Below are 18,424 nucleotides of genomic sequence, written 5' to 3' on the forward strand. Positions count from 1 at the left end.
TCAAGCATATGTAACCTCTCTCACCGGGTCCTTCACACCCCACTCCGTGCGGGTCTCGAACCCGGGTCTCCGGCATGAGAGTCAGGCGCTCTAACAAGGAGGCTAGACTGCAGCCTCTAGCGTCTGTCGCTAGAGCGCCTTTTGATATCAGAGGAGTGAGGTTTTACACGCACAGCGACTACTAGCTGGCCTCCGTTACACATAGCAATCACAATGGCGGACTATATCGTCTTTCTGCAAATGTTTCTCCTGGCTTCGCGATCCTATATTGGGGTCAGAAGAAGACATTTCACATATTGGGGTTTAGAACACATTTGTGCTGCTCGTCTGGATTACTATAGACGGAGGTTATGTTCGAGAAGAAGTTCGTCAATAACCCCGCCCCCAGCCCCCAACGTAAGCATGCCGTGGTAAAAGAACGGTTCTAGTCCAGCAAAGAATTGATGCCGCTTTGGAACCAATTTTCCTGGCCGAGAACCGGTTCTTTGGCTGTCGAAACACAAAGATCTGGTTTGCGAGTAGGCACCGGCTCCGAACCGGCACCAGCACTGCCTTGGTGGAAAAGGGGTATGAAAGGTTCGTTGGGGAACCAAAAATGTTTCTTCTATGACCTTGCTGCGAAACACCCTTTTAGAGCCCTTATTTTTTAAAGGTTAGTTCACCCAAAAATGAAAATTGAAAATGAAAATTACTCACCCTCGCGTCGTTCCAAACCCGTAAAACTAAATTAAATCTGTTCTACATATAAAGCGATCAAGTCTCTTCAGAAAATTTGGACTAAATCGCTCAATTCATATGGATTCGTTTTACAATCTCTTTATGAACTTTTGAATGCGTCAAAGTGGTAGTTCTTTATTATGGAGGGACAGAAAGTTCTCAGATTTCATCAAAAATATCTTCATTTGTGTTCCGAAAGCCTAACGGGTTTAAACGAGTTTGAGTAATTAATCACAGAATTTTCATTTTTGGTTGCAATATTCCATAAAAAATAAGAATTATCACTTTTCATGGTGACATTAACTGCACTGCAGTGAGATGAAAGCAATGGGAAGAAACAAGGCCAGTGTCTATGATCATCCATGGCACGATTATTTGCCTTTCGCAGCTCCTCTATGAAAGCACGATACAAGAGCATTCAGAAAGAGTTAAAAGTGAGTCAGATTTGGCGAGTAAACAAAACTCACAGTGGGCTTGTAGCAGGACTGCAACAATTTAAAGCACATCGCAAGAATGATGGTGTTTTTATCTCGAGAGCGAATCAAAGCAACGCAATCACTGATGCTTGTTTTCCAACAACAAATTTCCCAGTGGAAAATGAACTTCTAGCATGCATGAGTGGCATGAGGAATAGCGTTAATTGTTTGTTAGTCCCTGGAGAATGAAGCAAAGTAAAAGGTTCCTCAATTATGGTTCATAATACTTGTGACAAACTGACTGAGCGTGGCGTCATTAGGGCACTCGAAACAATTAAACAGCAATTAAAGACATCAGTGTTTAAGATAAAGGGCTTTCGAAAGAGAAAGTGAAGTGGAGTGTAAAGGTTACCAGGGCGTGAAGTTTCTCCTCCAGGTCTTGATTTGCTCTCTGAGACGCCGTGTAGCTGTTCTGCAGTCTGTAGGGGGAACACAAAACAAGTGTGTGTCACTGTCAGGGTATAAAGCTATATCCTGATGTTATATGATATATCCTGGTATGGTGTGGGATTGATATGGATATGTGTGTATCGACATCAAAGGTCACAGGAAACTGTACAAGACTTCTCTGCTGGGAAACGTTACCGCATGTCGCATCGCATACAAGATAACTTTACATCTCTCTGATGTACTGAAGGTGAAGGCAAGCCGAAGAAAACATTCACAAGTTATTGCAATAATAAGACCTCATATTTCAACACAGAGTTGTAAGAGAGTGTGTCTGCTGTTAAAGTCATCAAATCCTCAAGTGGTCAGAAGAGGAAAAGAAAAAGCACTTAAAAGACATTTTCATCACAAAAAGCCATTAAGCTTATCCTCTGTGCAAGTGTTTTGAACCAAAAAGTGACAGATTTTGTGTTGCATGAAATATATTGCAAATAAAAAGAAAAGGCTTTTTTTTCTTTTTTTTTTTTTTTTTTTTTTACTTCCAACCCATTTAGTATCTGGTATAGAACGAACGCCAAAATATATGTTTGTTTTACCTCACACACTTATGAATGTGCATTTATATCAGGGGTGTAACGGTACACAGAAGTCACGGTTCAGTATGTACCTCGGTTTTGGGGTCACGGTTCGATACGAGTGGACTTCCACGACACAAATCAGTGCCAAATGCCAAATGATTTTGTCTCTTTATAACAGCGGAAACAACTTAAAAAACTCTGCCATTTATGGTTATACAGATAAGAGCATTTAAAGAGTAATTATTAGAAATTGTAAAGGGTCTATTTTTATTTGTGTAAACTCACTATCAAAACAAAGGTCACACTTCAGATTAGGGTCCAATTCTCACTATTAACTACGACAATTGATAGTTAGTAAGGTAGTTGTTAAGTTTAGGTATTGGGAAGGATTCAGGGATGTATTAAGTAAGCATTAATATGTGCTTTATAAGTACTAATAAACAGCCAATACACTAGTAACATGCATCCTTATAAATAACTAGTTAATAGTGAGAATTGGACCCTAAACTTAAGTGTGACCAAAACAAAAACTGCTCTTTTTCCTGTTGCGGCTGTTAGCAAACAGTGTTGCATTACCACGCGCCTCCTTCTGGATTGTAACATGAATGTGAAATGCTTAATGAAAATGTCACAGCCCGACCTCCGGTGAAACTCTTCTCTCTGGTGATATATGCGGATACATGCCGCTTTATTACATTTGACTGCAAGCTTGCATTTATTTTTGAGTGCAACGGCCACATTCCACAATCAAAATCCAATCAACTTCAACAACCAATGGATAGAAGGAAAAAATGTAGGGTTGGGACTTGGTTCTTTTTCAAAAATCCATCACACTTGGATGTACGTCACAATACAAAAGAAAAGAACTGTCGCTACTTCTGTTTCATCTCGACTTTAAAGATGCTTAAGCTGACAGCAGAAACTGTTCACTGTGCCCAGATGTGTCCAAAAGTGTTCATCGTTCAATTCTTTGTGAAATCAATACAACAGAGCATTTTTTCCTTACTACTCATTTCACATTGTACTTTTTGGATACTATATAGTAGATATGTCCACTTTTATGTGGAAACAAAATGGGATATTTCACCCAAAATGGGTGTTTCTATTTCTAAAACTATCCTGACCACTCTTTTCCATATAACTGAAATGTTTGGCATTCTGATGTTATGCTACTACTTTTTTTTTTTTTCATCAATTTGGAGCTCAGCAGACCCAACCCTTCTTCATTCTATGGACAAGAGCAGCCAGGATATCCTCCATAAACTTATGTTGTGTGCTTTAAGGAAGAGAGAAAGTTTTATATGAATCATTTACACTATTTTTTTCAAAGGTTAAGGGGTATTAAAGACCAAAGCTCCAAGTAATGAGCGGTGGGCTACATGGGCTGATGTTGATACCTTTTGATATTATATCTTCACTGAATCAACACTGAGACTGAGCACAAGGCTCAAAGGCTTCTGTTCATGAAACTTTTTGTAGGAAACATCAATTCAAACACAAAATTTATGCTTACAAAAGGTCATCTGGCCTGCATGCCACATTTTCTCCAAGTGCTGCCTTTCTGTTTACAGCGGACACCAAGGTCTCAATCACTCTTTCCCTCTTTTGGATCAATACAGTTTCACTGCCTGGCAGATCATAAGGGACTTTCACTGTCTCGCTTCATAACAATTAGAATTTAATCAATTCATTTTAGCAAGCTGTGGTGATTTGCCCTGAGCGCAGTCATAAACTCTAGCTGCAGACGGACGGTGCTGATGAAATGCAAAATGTGCGCAATTACTGTTGCTTGATGACCTCTCTGAATCACAGAGGGGAAGCTAAATAAATTCAGTAACACACGAAGTAAATGGGAAACTGAGTAAACAAACAAACATCTATAACAATACCTCTCAGAGCCCCCAGCACCTGGTGCAAATCGCCACAGCGCATGTGACAGTGTTACAGCGTTAGATCAGAGATCGCATTCAAACGCCCACGCTGCAGAATCACCAACCAATTACGATCCAATTAGGCTATTATCTGCGGAGAGCTGGCATGCAGGTTTCGGATGTGGCAGGCGAGGAAATGGAGCAGCAAATGTGAGCACCGCACTTTTTTGATGGAAGGAATGCTGGGTAATTCAATCTCTCTGCCGTCTAAAAGCATATAAGCCGGAGATGCATCCTGATTGGAGATAAAGTGGCATGATTGCAGCCAAATTACTCACCGACTCAATCACAAAGCACTGCACTCAGACCATCAGGGGCATATCAGGCCGATATGAGATTAAATAATCAGAATCTGCACTCAGACCTGCTGATCTTAAACTGAACTGATAACAACGTGGTGCGAAGTGACGTCTGCGACTATTTTTCGACTAATTATTTGGTTACAGGTTATTTTGATGGTCCACTTTAGACATTCTACTAACTATAAGCATCTACATGTCAACTAACTCTCAGAGTATTAGTAGACTGTTAGGGTTAGTAGAATAATTTGACATGTAGTTGCAAAGTTACCTATAGTCAGTAGAATGTCTGTTGAGGAGAATCAAAATAAAGTGTTAGCAGATATTAAGCAGACCGTCTACTAATACTCTGATGACTGTCTAAAGTGGACTAATGATCCAGACGGACTTTTTCCCGGTTAGGAACCTGGGTGTGCTCTTTGATACCAATCTTTCATTTGAAAGTCACGTGTCTAGCATCTGTAAAACCGCATTCTTCCATCTTAAAAATATATATAAATTACGTCATATGCTCTCAATGACAAATGCGGAACAATTACCTCAAGGCTAGATTATTGTAATTCTCTACTGGGTGGTTGCCCTGCACGCTTAATAAACAAAGTACAGCTGGTCCTTCACGTCTATTGCGATCTCAAAATTCCGGCCAGTTGATAATACCTAGAATATCAAAATCGACTGCTGGCGGTAGATCCTTCTCCTATTTAGCACCAAAACTTTGGAACAATCTTCCTAACATTGTAAAACATGCTTCCTAACAAGCAGACACATGACGAATGGCGTCTACGCTAATATTAGTCTCTGTTTATCCCGAGGCAGTCCGCCGGATCCAAGCCTTATCCAGATCTGATAAAAGACCTACGCCTGGACACGACGACAACGCAGTCCTGAAGTGTCAACTAGTCTCTCCCCTGTGATGACCTCCCTCCCTTCCCTTTATCTCTGTACAGATAAAACGTTGTCAAAATAATTCCAGATCACATGGCTACGCGGAAGCGATAAATTCTGTATTATGAATTTTTAAGGCCAGACAAGTAATTTGTTGAGGTCAACTTGTAAAGAAAGACTACACGCCTGCACGTAATACGCTTGTGCACGCCGTCTGCGTTTTCACAGATTCACGTTTTTGAAGTTTGGATGGTAGATGGTAACTTTTTTTTTTTACGCCTGCACCTTGGAACTGATTTCAGGGTTTGCGTTCTCGAGCCACCAGACACTGTTTTGTGCGGATGAGCGGGCCGGAGCGCGTTAAGGGTTTTCAGTTAAAACAGTGTTGTGTTAGCGGCCCCTAAGGTAATAACTAATGGTCTTCGCAACGGAAGTGAATCAATCAATCAAAACTAACTTTAGCTGGACAATAACTTTATTCTACAGCTGTTGTAAAGCCCAACAATCTGTGTTACTGTAATTTCCTATTATCACTGTAAATCTGCTTTGAAACAATCTATATTGTTAAAAGCACTATATAAATGAAGGTGACTTGACTTTGTTGCATTATTTTTTTTAAATATAATTTATAAACGAGTGCAGATCTTTTTATTTTTCTATCTAAAGTGGACTATTGAAATAAAGTGTTACCAATATTTTTTTCTAGAGTTTTCAATTTGGCATCACCACCAAAAAGTAATAAATGATTAAAAAACAGTAATTTTTTTCGTTGTTTTCGACCCATGTAACCTCCATGACACCAACATGTTAGATATAAGTGAAATTTCACGATTTTTTTATTCTAATTTTGATACCACAACAAAAGCTATGAGCCAATCTAATATAAATATCAAGCATTATTAAGGACTAGTGTTGTCAAAAATATCAGTATCAATATGTATTGATACTGAAATATCTGAAACTGTTCTAATACTCCCATATTGCAGTATCGATACACCGATACTAACTGTGCGTTCTCACTTTCTCTTCTCTCTGAGGGCGAATTGACACACACCCGCCTCCTCGCACTCACTCGTCTCATTCGCTCCGGTTAAATAGTGCTTGTATTACGCATAATTTTAGTCACTCCCATAAGTTTCCCGCTCACACCAAAAGCACGTGCACTACTGATATCTTTAAGTGGCGTTCTCAAACAGCTCATTAGTACCATATTAACTTCTTTTTCTTATTGTGCGGAAAAAAGTTAAGAGAAAATGGATGTTGTGTAACAGTATATTGGATCCGATCAGCTCTTAAAGTGACAGCAGCCTAATAAACCTGATGCAAAAGACAGAGAAAATCACTTGCTGCTCTTGACTGAATAACTTTTTTAACTTTAACTGAGAGCATTAAAATGTATTTACTTTTTACAATGAAAACTATCCAGTGTTATTTTACATTTGATTACTTTCTTACCTGAATATACTGTTAGACCCTACCTGAAAAACTTAAAGCCATGTTTATTTGTCTCTTTATTCTATTAAATTTATTTGTGATATTGTTTGCAATTTATTTGTTATTATTTTATTACTGACTGTTTACTTGTTTTTTATGAAAATGTAGTTCAATGATTCAAATTAAGTCTCCCTGTGCTGTGTGTAAGCTATTGCAACATAATTATCCAAATTATCAAACAATTAAGAGATAATAACAAATTATCTGTATGGCGGTATATATGGCAGTTTTTCCCATAGTATCGAAAGTGGTGTCGAATATAGATATTTTTCAAGATCCTGATAAGCAAACAATATTTTCATAAGCAGCGAAACACTGAACATTCATGTTAGTGTGAACAGGCCTTAAAAAAAGGAAAAGGTGTTCTTGGTCTTATTGCCCATAATTAGTGCACACTATTCCAAAGAAAAAAAGGTTTGTCTTCATAATCATTCTTCAAAATCTATAGTGTTCTGTACTATATTTCACCATTGTTTACACAGAAATCAGCCTGTCTGCATGTCAGAAGCAACAGTCTAGCCAATTAAAACAGTTACACAGTAACTGGCCAATACAGTGCCACTGAATCCTCACACAAACACTGCAAAACAGCCTCACAGCGAGCTTGTGCTCATTAAAATCAGGCACTGTTCTCCTCCTTTACCTGTAATGAAAATAACACATTACAGTCACTTACGGGTCTCAAATGCAGTCCTTAATTAGCTGGCAAAAACTCAAGGCATTCGTCAGACAATAGAGTTGTTTGATTGCCTGTAAAACCTTTATTTTATTTATTTCCTGAAGACTACGCTGTCAGTCACAATGTTTTTTTTTTGTTTTTTTTACGGTACAACAGAGCAACATTTGTTGAGCCAATTTAATTAACATATTAGCAATAATTTAAACCAAAAATCTGGTGACTGACCACTCAAATAAAACAATTCACAATTACACTGCTGTGGCCTATTCAGACAGAATAACCAAGAGTTGAATTAAGAATAGTTTCTAGAAAATGTTGAACCAAATGACTTTCATGCTGTTTGGCTCCGTTAATAATATTCATGTATTATGCGAGTTGTGAACTTGCTGTCTGAAATGTGAGAAAAAGTCCTGAAAGAATTGTTAATGGAATCATTATGTGGAATTGGAACCAAAATAATTAATTTTTTTGTGATTCGCCTTGTGAGAGGCGGAAACTGTGTCGCCCTTCGAAATCCCACATGACAACAAAGGAGGTTTTCCTTATGTTTTATATATGTGGTTAACATCTAGGTAAGTTTGCAGTCCCCTCGTCCTCCCTGACCAGCATGCTTTGCATTGCCAAACCTGCTGCTCTTTGTAGTGACCCTGCAGGGGTCCTGTAACTCTACAGCCGCAGGTCAGTGGATTAAAGTGATGCCTGCCAGCTTCACACAGCTATAAAGAGTTCATTAATTTGGCTGCTTTGATCATAATCATTAAAAATGGATTGCAGTCCATTGCATGTCTCGTCTCATCTCTCTCCCTCATCTACGCCTGCAACTTCAGAAAGAAAGATATTTTATCCACCTCTTTCCTGAACATGGATGATTCATAATGGAAGACTGTTGTCATTATGCAGTCAGTGAAAATAAAATGTTAGGGACCTGAGATTTCCACGATGCCAAAAACATGGATGGAATACAAATGGAATTTAAAATATAACTACGTTCATACCAAGGCTGCATTTATTTGATAAAAAAATACTGTAAAAATAGTCAAATTGTGAATTTTTTTTTTTTTTTTTTTTTAAAGTAATGTATTCCATGTAATGCAAAGCTGAATTTTCAGCATCATTACTCCAGTCTTCAGTGTCACATGATCCTTCAGAAATCATTCTAATATGCGGATTTGCTGCTCAAGAAAAATTTATGATTATCATTATCATTGTTGAAAACAGTTGTGCTGCTTAATGTTAGTGGAAACTGAGGTATGTTCTTTATCAGGATTCTTTGATGAATACAAAGTTCAAAAGTTTTTTGTAAACTGAAGTCTTTCCGGTTCATTCTTACTGAACAAAAGTATTAATTTCTTTAAAAAAAAAAAAACAGTGTGACAAACAAGTGGGAGTGCGAGTACACCGTATGACTAACCTTCTGAACTTGTCTCTCATTTTCTCCAGGTCGTCTCTAGTTCGACCCAACTCGGCCTGCATGTAATGTCGACTGGTTTCGAACTCCGTCTCCATGGCCTCCATCTTATGAGTGGTCTGGGACAGCCGGCGCCGGATGTCTTCATTCTGCTGCTGCAGGAGCCTGAAAAATAAGCCAGAGCAATGAAAGACATGACAAATGCAAGCCATTGACATGAGAAACAGTTAGTCAGATAGAGTTCACACCACTCTACAGCATTCTCATGCATTTCAGCGCTTCTCATTTCACTACACTAGCCTAAAAGACTCTTTAATATCCATACTGAAGACTGTTCATCATCCACATCACCTTGCCATGCCCGGGAAAGCATTTGTGTGCACATTCCGGATGCATATCTCACATTTCCTCTCAACACTTGGTCTTCTTTTAACAGATATCTCTGTCATGTTTGGTATCATTTTACAGCTCAAATGTAATGACCACGGTAGAGATGTTTGAGATGCAACTATCATTTGAATATGCATTAAGGAGAGGCCGTCTCTGTCTCTCCCACATCATGAGAATCTCATTCGGGTTCATATTTAGAGTCATAAATGGTGTGTTAACGCATTTCACCAGGTTTGACATCAATGATGCCAAAAGGCACTAGTGAAGCATGTGTCAGAACCGTTTGCATCATGCATGATTCATATGGGTGATTTTTTATGACAATTTTATAGTGCTTTGTGGATCTCAGCACCACGCACCCTCTTTCACTGTGGCATTTTATTTTTAACTTGCGTTGTTTAATAAATAATTTCACTTAAGTGTTGAAGGATAATCCCTGAAGTTGTCCTCTTCCATAGAAGTCAACGTTTTACACAATCAGGCGATCTGAACTTTCAAGCTAAATCATTGTTTCCGATGAACGCTTAAAGAAATCATTTTCTGTTGGACAAGGAGATTTTATATATGAACGACAACTTTAATGGAGTCAGATTAATTTTATATGAGACAGATAAATAATTAAACAATGCATGTCATCGTTCAGCTGCTCTTTTTGTATTGGTTGAAAATAGCAGCTGTAATTTCCAGCCCTACTTCATATATGACTTCACTTTTAATATTTTGCTGCCTACAATCCAGACTATGTACACCATTATTGTCGATTTACAATCTTAAAATAATGTTAACTTTAAATATTCTTTAATTGATATACACTACGGTTTATAAGTTTGGGGTCGGTAAGATGTAATATATAGTCAGTGTTAAATAATATAATCAAGATACATCATAAAATCAGAAAAAAACTTAAAAGGGTTTTAAAGTATCGAAATATATTAAAATAATAACAACCATAATAGAATAGATTATAAAATCAGGCATCAGATAAAACAAAAAATAATACAAAAAACTGTTTCATTGCCTGTAAATCATATTTATGCCTGATAAATGTTCTAACTGGACTGTGTATAAGTACTTGAATACTCTATTAGTCTTGTTCATTCTTTACAGTCATGCCAATAAAGCTAAAAGCTAAAGCTTGTTGACTAAGGCTCTGTTTACACCTGGTTTTAAGGCGTAATTTGGTCGATCGGATCACAAGTGGACGACACTAAATACAGGTGTAAACGGGGTCTAAAACATTTTGAGCTCACAATTCTCCAGCGGCAGCCATCTTTGTTGTAAACGAATTCAACCCAGCGCTCGTTGGTGACGTGGATGATTACGTTACTGTTTATCATCTGTCCATCATTGTATAAAGCCCGCCCTGACAATCTGATTGGTCCGAACAGCTCTGGTTCGAGCATAGTTGCTCCACAACGGATCAAGTCCAGACCGAACTTCCCGACCTCAAATGTAGTGGGCGGGGCTAAGTTCGGCTGGCATCCAGGCCATCTTCCAGAGGTAGTCGAAAACACATTCGACCGGATCGCTTTCGTAGTGTGAACGCTCATGTGATCAAATGTGTTCAAACAGCCACAAAAGACCTACTGACCTAATGGGTAAACATTATGGGAAGCGCACTAGCCAGATGGGATTTAAACTTTGACGGCTGAAGACCCAAGTTTGGTTTGAAGAGGAAAAACATACCAAGCACAATGTTCTCTCACCATTCCTGATTTCTAACACACACTCACAGCGTTCGGCTGGTCTTGCGGCTGTCAGAGCCAAAACTGAAGTTGTTGCTCTCCATGTTTTTCCATTGTTTCCTTTTGAATTCATATGTAAATTGTGCGAGCTTATTTCGTCCATTAGATCGAAAGATCTGAAAAAGCCCATACATTTACCCGCCCATAGACTCTCCCCTCGAAGAAATCAGGACAGAAGTGGATGAAATGGACAAAAGAGACGGATTAAAACACCGGGTGTAAACGGGTCTCCCTCGTCTACTTGTGATCCAATCGACCAAAACGCATCTTAATACCAGGTGTAAACAGGGCCTAAGAAAGAAAAAGTGCAAAACTAAGAAGATGGTCAATAAACAGAACACCCCACAGACTCTGTCACACAGGACTCCAGGTGCGCCTCCGCTATGGGAGCTTTCACATCCTACATCCAATGTACAGCGAGAAGGTGTCAAACACATGATGATGCCTCCGCCAAGACTCCTGACACCTGCCAATTACTCCAAAGAAAAACACATCCACAACACTTAAGCAATCTGAAGGTGTTGAAATGTGGCTAGGGGAGGCTGAAGCATGTTTCCCAAACCTAATGCAAAGGAAACTACAGTACATGTGTGCAAAACACTTAATCCTGAGCCGGATGACTAAAAGGCTCTCTGAGGTACAGCAATAGGCTAAATGTTGAGCCTACTGAGAGTGAGTTAAGGTTTAGTCATGCAGGTGTGTGAATGTGTGATTAGGAGCAGTGCAGGAGTGTGTGTGTGTGTGTGTGTGAGTGTGTGTGTGTGTGTGTGTGTGGCAGCAGTGAAGCAGAACACATCTGCTGTGTACCAGCAGTCACAGTCTGCCGTCTCATCTCTATACCCACACAAACATCATGTGTTACTTCTCATTTTGTGTTTATTGTTATGCATGTGTATAGGGGAATAACTGTGTATACTATTTCACCGTCCTATATTAGTTGTTAAAAAGGACCTATTATGCTTTTTTACATGTTCATCTTTCTTTAGTGTGTAATGTTGCTGTTTGAGCATGAAAAAGGTCTGCAATGTTACGAAGCACAAAGTCATTCTTTGTATCTGTGGTCTGGAGTTTTAGTCTTAATAAAACTCAATGGTCTGAGATCCATTTCAGTGAACTATTGCCTGCCTCTATATCAAGATATCTTGAAAAGAACCTATTAAGACATTTATAAGACAAATAAGACAAATAATGTCAAATGGATGAAAAAAATCAAGATATAATTGAATTAATCTCTATTCATGCAAGCTGTAGATTATTAGTAATCTGACAGCATCTTCTAATAAATTAATTGGTGTAATTACACCAAGAAAAGCACCAAACTTGATAACAGTCATTTCATGGAAACAAAGTGTCAATAAGCCACAGTAATCACAGCATCAACTCTTACAATTAAACCTGTTCTCATAACAATTCTATCAAGTGCTTAAATGAAGAATCTTATCAGGACCAGCTAAAGCCTGAGATAACTTCCAGACGCCTGAACGCACAAAAGAGTCATTAAACTGGTGAAGGATAGGAGTTTAGACAAGATCGACCAATCAGGGCAGTTAGCCTCAGTCTGACCGCAAGATTCAAACAAACTCAGACACTTTACAAGCCTGAGCCACGACTGACTAACAGGGTGGTCCTGTACAGTGAATGTACAATAATTAAACAGTTTCTCCCATAAAGGCCCTTCGTTTGACATTTGACCGATTGGTTGGCACGTTCAGACGAGATGCTCAAGAGTTTGAATTATTTTTGTGTGATTTCCCAATGGTTATGGGGAGAGGTTTGTTCGGATCCCTATAATCCCGAGTATGAGCCAGTGATCAAATGCGACCAGCTAGACTTGAGTCCTAATGCGGAGATGATTAAAACACTATTTATTACAACCAAATCTGTCCCTTTCACTACACGTTGTCATGTGGACAACTATTTAGTAATTATTCTTTTGAAGAGGACCTATTATCTATTTTTACATGTTCAACTTTCTTTAGTGTGTAATGTTGCTGTTTAAGCATGAAAAATGTCTGTGATGTTTCAAAGTACAACGTCCCTCCAGCGGGAGTTATTCTCTAAATCAGTGTGACTGTTTCTGAACTCCCTGAAACGCCTCCACTGCAGTCGCGAGTTTTCTTCCGAGAATGAACACGTCACCATATTACTCATTTAAATAAGTCCTGGCCAAGGCATATGCAAAAAAGGGGCAGGGCCTGGTTGAGTTAGTAGCGTTGAAACTCGTAGTTATGGTAAGGGGCTTGACATTTCCAAAATACGCTTGAAGCGGTTGACCAATCACAAGACACTGGTCCAGTCGACCAATCAGAACACATTTAACTTTTCACATTTAACTTTCTAAACTTTAGTCAACAAGAAGTTAATTTCAGAAAAATGTATGAATTGGGGTTGCATGAAGGTCAATGTGTACAATGCAACAAAAAATCTGTGCTGACTAATTATCGTCTAGATATAAGTGGTGCACCAAAATTACGGCAAACGAAAATGAAAAAAATCATTTAAAATTCAAAATCATTGACTGAAAAAGTGGTTAATTCTCGGTTATCGGATGATGTGTTTATCGAAATTTTGCATGCAATGTAGGTAAGCTACAATAGGTAAACATTTTAGAGACTGTTTCGATATTTCAAAACATCTTTTGGTGCATTACTATAAGATACTGTTGTGTCTTCAATTGTCGGCCAAAAAAAGAAAGGCATTCCTAATAAAAAGTGACAGCTGATGAAATGGTAAAATGCTTCCCAAGAGAAGAGAAGAAACACTAAAAAGCGGTGGCAAAATAAGAACCAGTGTCGCAAGTCTCCATCGCTGTGTCATCAGATGGGGAGTGATAGTAGACGGACTCGTGGGAATCGAACTACACACAGCATCTCAAGCGCTACACAACACACGAATGAGGCATTGTAACATCCAACAGCTCACAGACATCATATCTTTCATTGACAGACTGGAGATTCCCTAAGAATATGCAACACCTTTTCCTTTTCTGTCCTTTTCTAGTTTCTTTCCCAGTTCAGAGTGAAGGAAGCATAGGGCACGGCACTCACAACACACGTCCGGACCAATCCTCAAACCTGCCAACGTGACACTGCTGAAAGCAACAGGACCATCAATGATTCATGCTATAGACCTAGATGGGGGCAGGGGTTTTAAGCTATAAATGTAACTCTTTTAAGTAGCAAATCGCCTGTTCGCAGGCCCATGTTAGAGCACAAATGGAGCAAAAGAAGAAAGTAGCTAAATGTAAAAAGCACAAAGAGACCGTGCGCATGTGCTTTTAAGAGACGTGCCACACATTCCCCAAAGCACTTCTGAACACTTGCTGAAAGAAAACACGTGAAACCATCCAGCCTTCTACGATTTGCTTAATTGTTTTCATTATTCATGACATGAAAGATGCAAAATTAAATGTGTGAGACACGCACGCATTGTGGGTTTTTGTGTGCAAACCCTAACATCTGTTTAGAAAATCCTCCACTTTATTTGATTGACAAGGACTGCCACATACAGCTTCCAGTGTGATAAGGGTTCCTTCAATTGTCGGTCACACATTTCTGAATGTGCATATGTTGCTTTCAGGCATGCAGAAAAGAGGCTTTATCTCTTTCAAGGTTAGCAAAGACATTCTCAACCATGAGCCAAGTAGTTAGCGGGGAAAAAGCACAGAACAGATCTTGCAAAGAGAAATTAGTAAGGATGCACATACATTATATTGACTAGAAGATAACTTCAATGTAATGTCAGGTAACTAAAGTATTCAATTTATATATGTCTATTCAATTAAAATGTTTCAATGTTCACATTTTTTGAAAGAAATTAATACTTGCTTTCAGCAAGGACGCATTAAATTGATCAAAACTCTTAGAAAAGATTTCCATTTCAGATGAATGCCGTTCTTTTGAACTTTCCATTCATCAAAGGATCCAGAAAATTGCATCACAACTGTTTTCAACACTGATAATCAGAAATGTTTCTTGAGCAGCAAATCATCATATTAGAATGATTTCTGAAGGATCATGTGACACTAAAGATTGGAGTAATGATGCTGAAAATTCAGCTTTGATGACAGGAATAAATTACATTTAAAATATATTGAAATAAAAAAAAACAATCTTACCGACCAAACTTTCCCATTTGAATTTAAAACTCCTAGACTGGTCACTTCATGAAGATAAATGGATAGTCGAATAGTTAAAAACATTAGTCAATGTTTTGGTCTTTGTCAAACAGTTTTAATTGCATGACTGCAGTGCACTTGCTCTATGTGATGACAGCAGAAAGAAAACAGCTCCATCCACATAAAACATCTCAGTGAAATGGCCAAATTGAATTATTTTAATATGAAAATAAAGTGAAACTGGAGAGTGTTCACATAGAAACCAATATTCTTGTAAATGGCTCTGAGGCTTCTGAAATGAATGGAAATGTCAGCAGAGACTGACAGGAACTATGAGTGATTGGGACATGACTGTTTTTTGACAGTTTTCAAAAACGCAGGCCCCATGAATCTCGCAATGGAGATATGCTTCATTTCTCACCAGCATCACCATTACAAAGCATCTCTCTCTAATCATCAGTATTACAAATTAACAACATTTCGATTTATAATATCTATAGGTATTTATTGTCAGTATTGACATGTTAAAATTAAATGATCAACAATGATATACTCTTATATCAGTGCACCCATAGAAATCATATGTGCACATGCTCTTTTGTAGCAAATCCAACAGACCAGAAAAAGCCCTTTCAGTCACATTCAGACTGGGCTGAACATTTATTAGACTTGGACTGGAAGTTCCTCTTCCAGAAAACTGTCGATTGCAAACATATCATTCAACACAAAAAAGAATAAAAAAAAAATGTATATCAAAATTGTTCAATTGGAGCTGCACTATTCTGGATGAACTGAGAACCACAATTGTTTTGTTGTGGTTTCAGAAAGAGATTCTACTATGATTCTGAACAGACAGCTAAATAAAATAACATATATTTCTATAGGTTCTGACAAAATATTGCTGCAGTCTATTCAATTTAATTAAATGTTTAATTAATTAGAATGAATATAAAAAAAATGGTTGTATTGAATGATCCAATGGCTCATTTAAAGACTTCACTTGTTTCATGGCTGAATGAATCAGCGTTTTTGAACGAATCTCTTAAATGAATGATTCAATGACAAAATACATTTTAAGTCACTTGCCCGTTACACTTGTAACAATGTAATCGATACAATCGTTATTTGAAGTGCCATGTGTGGTAGCTTTTTCCCCTATGCACCTGACTTAGGTTGAACCTGGTGTCCTTGACACCTGAAAATATTACAATCAGTTGAGTTACCTCTGAACGCGCGAGTTGACGCCTAAGCGGCAATCTAACCCCGCCTAAGAGTCTCAGAAAGAGTCGAATGACGTCTCGCCCCCTATCGAACACTATCACTTGGTAGTAAGGTCTCTAGTGTTTCGCTAAATAACTTGTTCCCCTAACTAGCTTCCTTGCTACGCAGCAATAATATCAGACAGACTTCAGCAAACGTCCTTCAAATGCTTTAATCACGGCCGGAAGAGATCCCGAGCAGTTCTCAGAGAATCTCCCCCAAGAAGAAGCGAAGCCGGAGGATCTCAGACAAATTCCATTGAGAATCCCACCAGCTAAAAGAATACAACAGTTTTTATAGAATAAGGAGGTAAGGCAAAAATGTCATGCTGCATTACATAATTTCCCCACAATTTGATTATTGTCTATGGTTTTCAAAGACAAACCCTTCTGTTACCAGGTAAAGCAAACTTTGTTTTAATGATTACTTAATTGTTAATCACAAGGTTCAAACCTAGTCATCTGTCTAGTTTCATTTCCCATATTTGCTATTTTTACACTCATACAACCAGAGTAAAAGGGGTATGGCAACAAGTTTTCGCAAAAAGGGGAGCACACATAAAAGCATATCAATGTTGTTCTTGCAAGAAAAACAAATGTTAGTTACTAATTAAAAAATCTATCACACGTTACTTTCAAAAGGTGATTTGCTTATTTTGATCGCTATCGTAGACATCAGTGTTTTTATTTGAAATATAACCTTTTATCCCAGTACTTCTGTGATCATTTGAATTATTGTAAGGCAGAAATAACAATACGTGTGGTTGAAAAGACTGTTTGTGAAGTTGTTTCATACCTAAACATGACGCCTGCTCTCTTTGGGCCAGCAGAGTGAACACAGATCTGAATGTTGCGGTGTGTTTTGTCAAAGGTTTAATAGACACCGAAGACTTCTTGTCATTTAGGAATAAGATCGTGTGGGTGTTTGAATTGAGATTGCATCTTTTAACGATTAATCGTGCAGCTCTAAGTTCAATCAAATTTAAAAATCAACTACTTTCCGCAATATTTGTGAATGCCATGTATTTTTATTCTTATTGCATTATCTTAGCAACATGCTAACTGAAATTATTCTGCATTTTATTATGTGTGCAAACATGGCCGCTCGACACGTGCACTGGAAAGTTTCATTCTTGTCCAGTGTCTGTACCATTTCTCTCCAGAAATTATGACCAATTAAATGTCTTTGTATACTTGTTTAAACGAGAACTCACAAAGGTTATATAACAAAGTTATTCAAACGTGCGAGCTGATTGAGCGTACATTGTATACACATTTAAATAAAATCTGTCTATGCACGTACAGTACACACATACTACACTGATGATAAAATTTGTGTCACACACACTGCACACATACCCTAGTGCAGGGGTATTCATTTAAAGTTCCAAGTCTCTGTATTTCCTTCCTAGCGGAGGTCTGGACAATACCTTTTTGGAACAGTTATACTTTCCATCGGGGCAGCCATAGTAATTTGTAAAAGAAAAAACCCTAAACACTCAAAATAGTCATCAAAGAGGAGAATCTTGGGCCCAGAGAGCCAAAGCAGTGATGTCTAACCATTTTTACCAATATTTACCAAGAAAAGTAAACATTTCTCCCAACTGGATATTAATATGAAAGGTTAGATCAGATGTTTTATCAGGCTATTTTTGTGTATGTATTTATTTATTAATACAATTTTGACACCTACGTGTCTGGCACACAGAAGACCTTGGGACTGAGAATACATACTGGAGATGCAGGTTTACCTCTTAAGAGAAATATGGACCATTTTTATACTTTGCTCAAAGTAATAAACTTCTAAAAACAAACAACGTACATAATCTGATAAGCAAAACTCTCATCATGAGCACAAAATAAAAAGTTTAGTCATTTCAGATTTTTTTTTTTTGTCTTCCCTTGCCATCTCTAAATAATTGAAATGCTCTTAATATGCGGATTAATCATGATATGGAAAAAAACCCCAAAATGTCTAAAGGTAACACATGTTAACTTAGCTGTCACAAACAAAGTAATCTGTATGACAGATAAAAATAATTGTATTTGCTGCATTCTC

The 18,424-nt window shown here is 38.0% G+C and overlaps 1 protein-coding gene across 1 annotated transcript in view; it reads right to left on the bottom strand.

Annotated features, from left to right (window-relative positions):
* tjap1 (tight junction associated protein 1 (peripheral)) overlaps positions 1–18,424 on the bottom strand; it is a 97,600-nt gene that overhangs the window by 17,046 nt on the left and 62,130 nt on the right. Inside the window, exons 6-7 of the mRNA XM_081350308.1 lie at positions 8,858–9,019; positions 1,546–1,612 (exon numbers count right to left, since the gene is read on the bottom strand). Of these exons, the coding sequence (XP_081206434.1) occupies positions 1,546–1,612; positions 8,858–9,019 (229 nt within the window). The remainder of the gene's footprint in view (positions 1–1,545; positions 1,613–8,857; positions 9,020–18,424) is intronic.

This window comes from Scardinius erythrophthalmus (genome assembly GCF_964197995.2).
Source record: "Scardinius erythrophthalmus genome assembly, chromosome: 21".
Taxonomy (NCBI): Eukaryota; Metazoa; Chordata; class Actinopteri; order Cypriniformes; family Leuciscidae; genus Scardinius; species Scardinius erythrophthalmus.